General features: G+C 40.9%; 1 protein-coding gene across 5 annotated transcripts in view; it reads left to right on the plus strand.

The window, feature by feature from the left end:
• Nucleotides 1-12,357, plus strand: part of LOC104600457 (sec34-like family protein) — a 128,223-nt gene that overhangs the window by 62,800 nt on the left and 53,066 nt on the right. For all 5 annotated transcript variants that reach the window (XM_010263386.3, XM_088893300.1, XM_010263384.3 and 2 more), the window contains one exon: nt 11,973-12,192. In XM_010263386.3, the coding sequence (XP_010261688.1) occupies nt 11,973-12,192 (220 nt within the window). The remainder of the gene's footprint in view (nt 1-11,972; nt 12,193-12,357) is intronic.

The following is a 12,357-nucleotide window of genomic DNA, read 5'->3' on the forward strand; positions in this document are numbered from 1 at the left end:
TTACCTTTTACTTCTCCAAGACACAACATTACCTCCCGGCTCCCACCAAAGTACAATAACTAGAGGTGGATTTCTTATCATCCACAGGGCCTACCCAATCAACATGAGTATAAGCCTCAACCTTGAGATGCCTATGACTAGAGTACAACATTCCTTTGCCTGGGCACCTCTTTAAGTAGCCAAGAATTTGACTTCCTACATATGTGAAGTTATGGGATTATGCATATACTGAATCATCACACTTACTGATGCAAGAGATGAAGAGTCAAAATTGGAATTTTATGAAAAATTATGTATTTTTGTATTTTTGGACAGTAGGGGTATTTTTATCATTTTGCAAATTTTTGTGGGGTCCAAGAATAGGGTTCGATTTTCTATTTATAGTTTGTTTATGTTTAAAATTTCTCAGTCATTGCATAAGTAGGATTAGAGTTTTCGAGTCTTCTTTGAATTGAAATAGGATATGACAACTTGGTTTGAGTCCTACTAGGATTATTGAGTCTAATAGTTTGACTCCTAAGACTATTATGAGTCTAACAGTTTGACTCCTAGGATTATTATGAGTTTAGAGTCTATAAATATGTATGGACGTTTTACACAAAAGGCAATGAAGTTTATTGAGTTTTCTTCAGCTTATGCTAACTATGGTGAGTGATTCCCATGTGCCCTAGAGTGATTCTAGGCACCCTGTGAGTGATTCTAGGTACTTTCTCTCTTCTTTCTCCCCATATTTTCTCTCTTATTCCTTTAAGAAACCATTACAACCATTAACAACCATGAAATTCTGATCAAAGAAGACCATTTAACATTCTCTAAGGACTAGAACTGAGCTGGTCCTACATCACTTACGACATAGGATATATCAGGCCTAGTCAAGGACAAGTAGAGAAGTTGATCAACTAGTCTCTAGTAGACACCCTTAGTTTATGATTGGGGTCAATTTCAATTGGTTTGCACCCCAACTTGCCAACCTCATGAAGGAGGTCAAGCACATACTTTCTCTGTGAAATGAAGATCCCTTTGACCTTGCTACTTCAATTCCAAGGAAGCCTTTTGAGCTTCCCAAGATCTTTGATCTCAAATTTAGAAGCAAGAAATGACTTTAGTTGGGATATGCAGTGACAAGAATGTCAACAACATACACTATCAGCAAAGTCACTAGTCCATTAATCCTTCTTACATATAGAGTATGATTAGCTTGTTATTGAGTGAAACCGGTTTTAAAAACAACCCTTTTGAATTTGTCAAACCAAGCTCTAGAAGACTGCTTGAGCTCATAAAGGAATTTCTTCAGACGACAAAGTTTCCCCTCATTATTAGGGAGGGTTTCTCCTAGGGAAAGATCCATGTAGACCTCCTCTTGAAGTTCTCCATTGAGGGAGGCGTTCTTCACATCCATCCGATAGTCAATCCCATAAGTTTGGGTGTACCCTTTTAGCCTAGCTTGTATCTTTCAATTGAGCCATCAGCTTAGTGTTTAATTGTATACACCCACTTGCAAGTCATTGGGATTTTACCCTCAGGAAGTGGAACAATCTCCTAGGTTTAGTTCTTTATGAGGACCTCCATTTTTTGGTTCATAGCATCCTTCCACTAAGGGGATTGTACATCTGTAACATTACGAGGAAGAGAAATAGAGGAAATGACAGAAATATAAGCATAGTAGGAAGGTGAAAGGGCATCATAAGAAGCATAGCTAGTGATGGGATAGGCAATGCATTTCTTTTTTCCTTTTCAAATTGCAATGGGAAGGTCAAGGTCAAGGTGTGAGATGTGAGGCTAAGTAAAAGTAGGAATAGGAATTCAGAGTTGATAGGAGTTTTAAGTTTAGGGTTTCTTTCAGAAGTACCTGAAACCGGGAGGTTAGATTGTTGTGGACATTCAGCCTCATAAGTAACCTCCTTTTGCTCCTTTTGAATCTCTACTACTATTACAAGTGGGAAGAGAAGAACATGAATTAGGAATATCCACAAAGGTAGGAATAGGGAGACAAAACAGAGTCCGATCTTCATTGATACTCCCCCTTGAAGAGAAGAATGAGGTGATTGAAAGAACGGGTTAAGTCTTAAGAAATGTAACATCCTTAGACACATATTGTTGGCTAGTGTGAGGATTAAAACACTTGTACCCCTTTTAGACTGAGGAGTAACTCCAGAAACACACTTGATGGACTTGGGATCAAGTTTGAGGCGAGGACTCAAGTCATGAACAAAGTAGCTACATCCAAAGACTCTAAGAGGATGACAAAAAAATGGGATCATTAGGGAAGAGAAGATGATGAGGAGACTAGAGGTGAAGAGTCCATGAAGGAAGTTTGTTAATAAGATACACTACTTCTTCAGCCACATTTCCCAAAAAAAAAAAGAATGGACACATGCATTTGAAAGAGTAGCCCTCTAGAAACTTCAACCACATGTCTATTTTTCCTCTTTGTTATACCATTCTATTGTAGAGTATGGGAACATGAGCTTTGATAGATTGTTCCTTTTTCTTCAAGGAAGAGTTGTAGATGCTTTTCAAAATACTCCTTGGCATTGTCAAACTTTATTATCTTGATGTTCTTCTAAATTGAGTTTCCACCTTTCTAAAGAAATTTTGAACAATGGAGGGAACTTCATCTCTACTCTTCATCAAAGAAAGGCAGGTGTACCGAGAGTAATCATCAATGAACAGTGTTAAAATAATGTTAAATTATTTTAGTTGCTGATGTTAGGGCCTGTTTGGCTAATTAAAGTGTTTTTTATTTCGTTTTTTCTTTTTATGTCTGTTATTGTACTCAGGGGCACAAGGGTCTTTTCCCTTGTTATTTCTGCCACCCTATATATATTAAAATAAAGGCTGGCGCCGCCAGCACTGTTACATTGCAAAACCCTTCTTTCTTCCCTTCTCTCTTCTCTTCTCTTCTCCTCTCCTCTTCTCTTTTCTTCTTCTTAATTCTGGCCGGCCATACTGTCAAGATGGTATCAGAGCTGGAATACTGATTAAAAGAGAGCAGATCGAACAACCCTTACTGAGAGAACAAATCAAACAAACTAGCAGAACCTGGGCGGAACAGAAATCTGATTCGGGACTGAAAAAACAGCTACAACTGGTACAGTTCTCCCTGTTTTCCTCTTCTTTACCCTCCTTGGTCATGTGCCGAGTGAAAACCCTATGAGTTTGGGCGGCTGAATGCTGTCGAATCTGTGTACCCCCTGTTTTTTTTGGATCGTGTGATCCTGTTCATGTGTTAGGACAACTGTAGGTTGAAGATGACCTGTCTTCTCAATGGTTTGATTTGACTATAAGTAAGAAGGATCTCTCCTGCTGATTAGTGGCTGTTAGACATTCTGGAATTCTGGTAGATTGGGACTGTTAAAACTATGCAGGTCTAAAATTTGCCAAATACTACCTCTGTTTGTCCGGAATTTGGTACTGTTTGTGCTCAACCTGGTTGTTAAACCCAAGTGTGTGGGTGTGAACTGAGTGGAGCATTGTTTTATGGAGTAAGGAGGGGTCCTAAGTCCGGTGGTTGGGACTGATTTACTGTTTGACCATGTCGACTGAGAATTCTGCTACTTCAGAGATTACAGGGAGCCACAATGGAGTGAGTGGGGGAATGGATATGAGCTTTCCCATGGCTGTTATTCCCTTTGATGGTCTGAATTACCTTGAGTGGTCTAGGGGAATAAAAATCTACATCACTGCTAGGGGTAAAATAGGATACATCAATGGGAGAGTGAAGGAGCCGAAGTATGGAAGTGCTGAGCATGATAGGTGGAACCAAGAGAACAGTATGGTGATGTCTTGGCTCTTGGTTTCAATGCTGCCACAAGTAAGGAAGACTTTTATGTGGGCTGAAACTGCTTGTGAGATATGGGAACAAGCGAAGTCCACCTATTCAGAGCAGAGACACTATGCCAAGATATATCAACTACAAGCTGAATCCTCTACTTGCAAGCAGGGGGAGAGGAGTCTCTCGATGTACTATTCTGATTTGACATCAATATGGAAAGAACTTGATCACTATCAGAATGTGAATTGGAAGTGTGATGAAGATGCAAAGGCCTATGAGTCACTTGTATCACAGCAACGTGTGTTTGCCTTCCTCCTAGGGCTGAATCCGTCATATGAGTCCATCAGGGTGCAAATCTTGGGTAGTAAAGACTTGCCATTAGTTCAGGAGGTGTATGCCTTGGTACAGTCAGAAGAAAGCAGAAGAAGTGTGATGAATGGTGTAGAAGGGGAGTCAGTTGCCCTAGTTGTCCGGGGAAACTCAGATACAAATGTCGGAGGTGGTTTTAAAAAGGGTGACACTCAGAAAAAATCAGATGATAAGAGCAAGCTTTGGTGCACTCACTGCCAGAAGACACGACACACGAAAGATACATGTTGGGATCTCCATGGAAAACCTAAATGGGCACAGGATTTGGGTAAGAAGTCAGCTCCTGATCAGGGCAAGAAACCAGGCCAGCAGAATAGAAAAAGGTATAACTCAGCTAATATGGCATCGACAGAGACTAGTCCTTCGGTAACTCAGGAGAGTCATCCCAGTTCTGACCCTAAGGAAGATATTATCAACTCCTTCCGTGAACATTTGGAATTGTATGGTAGGACTCTCCGCCAGATGGATTTTGGGCCTACTCTTTCTACCTCGTTTGCGTCTACATCAGGTAATGCCACAGCCTTCCATGTGTTATCTCATACTACTGATTCTCCTTGGATTATTGACTCCGGAGCCTCAAATCACATGACTGGTAAGTCTAATTTGTTTTAGACCTATAACCTTCTCTCTGGGAGAGATAAGGTAAGACTGGCTGATGGTTCTTTTTCTACCATAGCTGGCCAAGGCACCATACCTCTCCCACTTGGCCTTACTCTTCCTAATGTACTGCACGTTCTGAAGTTACCTATTAATTTGTTGTCTATTAGTAGTCTGACTCACTCCTTGAACTGCTCAGTCACATTTTTTCCGTCTTCATGTGTGTTTCAGGATTTGACCTCGGGGAAGACGATTGGTAGAGGATGGTGGATGGTCTCTACGTGTTGGAGAATAATGTTGGTCTAGAGGCGATAGAGTCCACGAGTTCGTCAAGTGAGAGTCAAGCCTATTTATGGCATAGTCGTTTAGGTCATCTTTCTTTTGAGTTGTTAAAAGTTATGTTTTCAAAGTTGTTTGAGTCCTTGTCAGTGAGTCAGTTACAGTGTCAAACTTATCAGTTGAGTAAGCATTGTAGAAGTTCTTTACCTTTACGAAATAAAAGATCTGAATTTCCTCTTCATATTGTTTATTCTGATGTTTGGGGCCCTATTACTCTACCTACTGCGGCTGGCTATAAGTACTTCGTTACCTTGATTGATGATTATTCTAGATACACTTGAGTTTACCCTATGCGATCTCGAGATGACGTGCCACAAATTGTGAAAGATTTTCAACGCATGGTGTTCACTCAGTTCCAAACGGAAATCCATATCTTCCAGTCGGACAATGCGAAGGAATATTTCCATAGTGATCTCACGAAGTTTTTTGCTTCGAGTGGGTCACTTTAGCGAAGCTCTTGTGCCAGGACACCCCAACAAAATGGTGTGGCTGAACGGAAGAACCGTCACCTTCTCGAAGTTGCTCGTGGCTTGTTGATACATATGAATGTGCCAAAACAGTTCTGGATGGATGCGGTCTTGTGTGCGACATATATCATCAATCGCATGCCCTCTTGGCTACTAGAGTATAAGGCCCCACATCAGCTCTTGTTCCCTACAGCCCCGCTGTCCACCATTCCGATGCGTGTTTTTGGGTGTTGTTGTTTTGTCCATAACTTGTCCCCTACTCGTGGTAAGCTTGATCCTCGGGCTATTCCTTGTGTTTTTCTTGGTTACCCTTTATCTCAAAAGGGGTATCGTTGCTATGATCCCATTGCTCGCAAGTACTACGTTTCCATTGATGTCTTATTCTTTGAGAATCAACCTTTTTTGTCGGTTTCTCCTCAGGGGGAGAGTAGGGTTGAGGAGAAACAGGCGATGACTCAAATTCAACTACCTCCTTTACCCGATCCTCCTCCATTCCAAGTTTTTTAGCGTCGCCATAAGAGCCAGCAGAGTTCAAGAGCCGTGGAGCCTGGCACTATGCAACCAACATCATCGGATTCACCCGAGGCAGATCCGTCTCATCAGCCAGGTACACTTGCTCCCATTGATATATCTGCTCCTTTAAATGTTGATTTACCTGTCACCAATGATCTTAATATTCCTATTACTAAGAGGAAGGGTGTTAGGTCTTGTACCACTAATCATCCTATCTCTAATTTTGTGTCCTATGAGCATGTTTCACCATCATACCATGCCTTTCTCTCTTCTGTGGATAGTGTCCCCGTTCCTAAGACTGTGGCAGAAGCTTTGTCAAAACCTGAATGGACAGATGCAATGCAGGAAGAAATTGATGCTTTACACAAAAATGGCACTTGGGAGTTGGTAGACCTTCCTGAAGGGAAGGAACCAGTGGGGTGCAAGTGGGTGTTCACAGTGAAACACAAGGCTGATGGAACTGTTGAAAGGTACAAGGCTAGACTGGTAGCAAGAGGCTTCACACAGGTATATGGAGTGGACTATGCAGAGACTTTTGCTCCAGTAGCCAAGATGAACTCTATCAGGATTCTTCTTTCCTTGGCAGCAAACCTTGACTGGGATCTTCACCAATTGGACATCAAAAATGCTTTCTTGAATGGTGACTTGGAAGAGGAAGTGTACATGACCCAACCCTCAGGGTTCTGTGCCAAAGGCAGTGAACAAAAGGTGTGCAGGTTAAAAAAAATCTCTATATGGGTTGAAACAATCACCTTGGGCTTGGCTCGGTAAGTTTCATTTAGCAGTTCAACAGATGGGTTCAAACAATGCCAGTCAGATCATACTCTATTTGTGAAAAGAGGTGAAGGTAAAATTGCAACCCTTATTGTGTATGTGGATGACATAGTGATCACAGGAGATTGGGAGGCTGAAATCCGGAGACTGAAACAATTCTTAGCCACTAAATTTGAGGTGAAGGATCTAGGCCCCTTACGATACTTTCTTGGAATTGAAGTTGCCCGCTCTCACAAGGGCATCTTTATTTCCCAACGGAAGTATGTACTAGATCTACTAGAAGATACAGGCAAGTTGGGGGTAAAACCATTTGATTCACCTATTGAACCTAATCACCATCTGGGAGACAGCCAGGGAGAGTTTTTGAAAGATGTGAAGATGTTCCAGAGACTCGTGGGGAGACTTTTGTATTTGTCTATGACTAGGCCTGATATTGCCTATGCAGTGGGTGTCCTTAGTCAATTCATGCACAGTCCTAGGACAACTCACTTTGAGGCTGCAGAGAGGATCTTGAGATATCTCAAGAAGTTTTCTGGAGCTGGTTTGTTGTTCCAGAAATGCAGTCACTTAAAAGTGGAAGTATATACTGATGCAGATTGGGCAGGAGCAGTCAATGACCGAAAGTCTACCAGTGGGTATTGTGCCTTTGTAGGAGGAAACCTTGTCACATGGAGAAGCAAAAAGCAAAGTGTGGTGGCTAGATCCAGTGCTGAAGCAGAGTATAGAGCGATGGCTCATGGGGTTGCGAAAATCATGTGGATAAGAAATCTGTTAGGTGAACTGGGTTTCGTAGTAAGCAATCCTATGTCACTCTACTGTGACAATAAAGTGGACAAGCATTTTATTAGGACGAAGCACATTGAAGTGGACAAGCATTTTATTAGAGAGAAACTTGAAAGTGGAGAAGTGTGTACACCATATGTCAGCTCAGAAGAACAACTTGCAGATATCTTCACCAAAGGGCTCCATCATGTGTGACACAAAGATTTGTGTGACAAGTTGGGCATATTGACATCTATGCTCCAACTTGAGGGGGAGTGTTAAAATAATGTTAAATTATTTTAGTTGCTGATGTTAGGGCCTGTTTGGCTAATTAAAGTGTTTTTTATTTCGTTTCTTTCTGTTATGTCTGTTATTGTACTCAGGGGCACAAGGGTCTTTTCCCTTGTTATTTCTACCGCCCTATATATATTAAAATAAAGGCTGGCGCCGCCAGCACTGTTACGTTGCAAAACCCTTCTTTCTTCCCTTCTCTCTTCTCTTCTCTTCTTCTCCTCTCCTCTTCTCTTTTCTTCTTCTTAATTCTGGCCGGCCATACTGTCAAGAAACAGGATAACGTATTTATATCCATCCATACAAGGAATATAATATGGGCCCCAATCCCAAACACTAATATGTATCAAATGGAAAGCAAGATCACTTTTTCTATTACACGCAAAATATGTTGTTCTACATTGCTTTAAGAGATGACATACTTTACATTGTAGACTCAAGTTGAACATAGACTAACACAAATTTGGGAACAAAATCTTAATGGGCTAAAAAGACATATGACCAAGATGACAATGCCACAACTTCAAAAGACTCAAATTTTTACTTTAACATGACTTGATTTGGCACAATAATCCTTGCTCGGGAGCTTGATCAAAAAGTTAAACTCCATTAGCTTCATGTCCAGTTCTAGTCGTCATCACCATGCTCAGGTCTTGAAAAACACAATGTAAAGGAAAAATGTCACTAAACAATTATGGTATTTGGTAAGGGAGCTAACAGATAACAAATTTTTGTGCAACTGAGGAACATGAAGGACAAAGCTCAAGGAAAGATTATGAATGAGCTTGACTTCATCGAAACCTGGAATTAGAGTTTGGGATCCATCAGCTACTGTGATTTTACCTTTCGCTAGAGCCAGTTTATAAGAGGTAAAGAGGTACCAAGCAGTCATATGAGCACTAGCTCCAAAGTCCACAATCCAGGAGCTAGGAAAGGAAGATTGACAAGCAAGTGTAGTACTTGATTTAGCGAAGGCATTGGAAGGATTATCAGTGCCAGCTTAGGTAGAGGACCTAGACTTCTAAAGCTGAGTCAATAGGCTCCTATGCTTCTCCATCACATAAGAGGAGTCATGTGAAGGAGACTAAACACTAGGAGAGGGTTGGTCAACTCCAATAGTATCAAGATGAGCAATTCCCTTCTTTGTTGTTTTAAACTGCCCAGGCTTCAAATGTGGGTTTAGCTTCCAACACTGGTCCTTAGTGTGTTTGGGCTTCTTGTTGTACTCACACACCACCTTATCATTCTTCTCACTAACACCCTGTTTTTTACACTTTGCTTGAGTTTAGAGGACATGCACGCTGAATGTTCAACTACAGAAGTGTGCATCATGGCTGCCCTCCTACTCTCTTCTCCCTGTACCAAGGAGTATGTAGTGGTAAGTGAAACAATATTTACGCTCAAGATGTGTTGTCGGGTAAGATCATATTCAGGATTCAAGCCTGCCAAGAAATCAAATAATCAGTTCCCAACATATTTCCGGTACTGTTCACCATCCTTAGGATTCTTGCATTGCAAGGCCTCTAGATGGTCCATCTCTTCCCTAAGAGATTGTAAGTTAGAGAAGTACATAGCCACAATCCTCTCCCCTGACGCATGTTGCATGCTTCCCTGTGGAGTTAGTAGACTCAAGCAATATTCTTAACCTGGGAGTATGTAGCAATAACACAATCCCAAATATCTTTGGTAGTAGAAAGAAACATGTAATTGCGATTAACATTTGGCTGCATTGAACAGACTGGCCATGACGTAACCAAAGAATTATCCTGTTCCTACTTGGAAAACTTGGGGTCATCAGATTTTGACTTTACCACTTTGCTTGTAATGAATCCTAACTTGGGACTGATGAGAGCCTGTACATTGGAATATACAAAAAGATTCAATTAAAGAAAGGTCCAGCTTTCAAAAAAGAGAAAAGTTGGACACCCATGAATGCCCTTTGTACACTTAACCAAGAACATAAAAATCCTACAACCTTGCTTCTAATTGAAATTACTTCAGAATAATTGTTATCATAGATTTGGCTGTTTCATTCCTTCCAGAGAGCCCATAGTATGGTAGATGGAAAAATCCTCCAAAGTAGTTTGCTTTGCCCCTAGTTTTCAAACCCTTGAGGGAACCACCCTTGCAGAAGTTGAAGAACTTATTGAGGTAAGCATGACTGAACACCAAAGCAAGACCAAGCCATTTCCCACAGTTGGGAAGAAAAACTGTAATGGATAAAAAGGTGATTGGAGGATTCGGGAATCTCATTGCACAAGGGGCACAAGATATTCAAAAGAAGCATCCCCCTTCTGAGAAGCTGATCTGTGGTAGCATTTACCAAGCACTGCAGTCCAAAGCGGGAAGTTAACCTTGGATGGGGCATGGGAATTCCAGATCAAAGCCCAAGGGAAATTAATGTCCTCGCAAGACACCAAGTTGTTGTAGGACTGAGGGGAAAACTTGCCTGAGGAGCTCCAAGACCAGAATCTTTCATCTTCAATCTGAGGATTAGGCGGAATGCTTTGAACAAGGCTTAACAGCTCAGTCAGTGGGCTGATTTCCCAATCATTGATACTTCTTCGAAAAGTGGGGCTGCAACAACCTCTCCATTCACAGAATCAAAGCAGTCTTCAACCACAGCATCCTTATCAAGTGCAACGTCAAAAAGAGAAGGGAATTTCTCCTGTAGAGCCAGGTTCCCACACCACCAATCGTGCCAGAATTTGAGGCGATTACCCTTACCAACCTTGCACCTGTTGCCCTTTAAGAAATCAGGGAGAATAGAGGCTATGTTGCTCCATATAGCACACCTCTTTGGGGATAGGCCAGGGCCTGAATCCCAACCAAGCTTTGTGAGCCCATATTTGTCTTCAATAATCCTTCTCCATAGGCTGTATCTCTCTTTACTGAATCTCCAACACCATTTACCCAGAAGATCTTTTTTAACAAATTTAATATTTCTGATGCCAAGGCCTCCAAATTTTCTAGGCTGGCACACAAATTTCCAGCTCACCAGATTGAATTTAAAACTGTTCCTCCATCCTGCCACAAAAATGCCCTCATTTTCTTCTCTAAAATCCTTGCAACACTTGTAGGTATTTGGAAAAAAAACAAAGTGGTGGGATCAGAATAATTGTGGTGGGAAATATTACTGAAATGAACCGTTGCTGCCATCCAAGAGTGAATGGTACCCATAACCTTCTTAATTAGCTCCTCAAGTTAACAGATCAGATTCTGAAATATCCACTGATTTCTCTCCTTCCATATGCACCAAGTAGATGCTGCAGGGACAGTATTCGATAACTTTCTTCATTTCACATTCAGACCCCTTAACTTTGAAGAGTTTAAGTACTTTTCAAAGTTTCCAGGAAAGCACCAAGACAGATTTAACAACTGACAAAAATGAGAGTAGATCTGTCTCACAAATTTATATTCAGAAACAGGTGATTAGAGGATTCTCTTTGTAACCCAAGGGTTTAGTTAACCTCATCCCTTGTAAATGGGAGAATAGATATGCACTTATGAAGTTTCCAGTTCCAGTGGGGCCAATATATTATGACCAAAATCCCTCTATTGTGGTTCCAAAAAACCCCTGCAGTACCTGATCTTAGTGGTTTTCAAGGCTATTGTTGTCAAAATTAAACTTTATGCTATTCCATTTAGGAGGTACCAAAGAGGTAAGAGATGCAACTCTGCTTGGTTGACTTGCATTATATTCCAGTGGCTTTTGGGGTTAGGTAACAAGTTGCGTTGTTTAGTCAAACCGAAGAAATTAGAATTTAGAAGTGATTACAGGGTACAGGAGGATCTAATGTGCCCTTGACTGCCAAGAAAGTGGATACAACTTGTCTACAAGATATCAAGTGATTGAGCTGCTTCTGTATGCTGTATTGATATATCATTAGTAATTTTTGTTTTTTTAGGTAATTTTTCTTCTCTTCATATCTCTATTTGTTATTTATTTCTTAAACCCCTTCCATCCCTCTCCAGTTATCATGTCTGATTTTTTGTATGTCGTTCATGATAAGTTTCATCAATTAACCACATGGATTTGCTTTCTTATGTCACTACTCTCACAATGGTTAGCTAATTTTTTGCAGGTGCATTTATTTATATGATACACTTCGCCCAAAACTTATTCATGAAGCAAATCTTGATTTTCTTTGTGAACTTGTTGATATTCTTAAAGTTGAAGTCCTGGGAGAACAACTGAGTAGAAGGAGTGAGTCTTTAGCGGGGTTGCGTCCAACATTATATAGAATTCTAGCAGATGTTCACGAGAGATTGACTTTTCGTGCACGAACACATATTCGTGATGAGGTATTCCACTTAAGTTTTTTTTTTAATATTTTGTTCATCCCTTATTTTGTTTATTTGATCATCTACATCTGTGTCCATGCATGTGAGCATGTGTATGTACCTTCAGTCTGGCTTGGGGATGCAATAGATGTGCCCCATCAGATGCCACATGTCTCACATTCCGAG

The sequence above is a fragment of the Nelumbo nucifera genome, chromosome 8, assembly GCF_055504915.1.
Source record: "Nelumbo nucifera cultivar China Antique chromosome 8, China Antique-T2T, whole genome shotgun sequence".
In the NCBI taxonomy this organism is placed as follows: domain Eukaryota; kingdom Viridiplantae; phylum Streptophyta; class Magnoliopsida; order Proteales; family Nelumbonaceae; genus Nelumbo; species Nelumbo nucifera.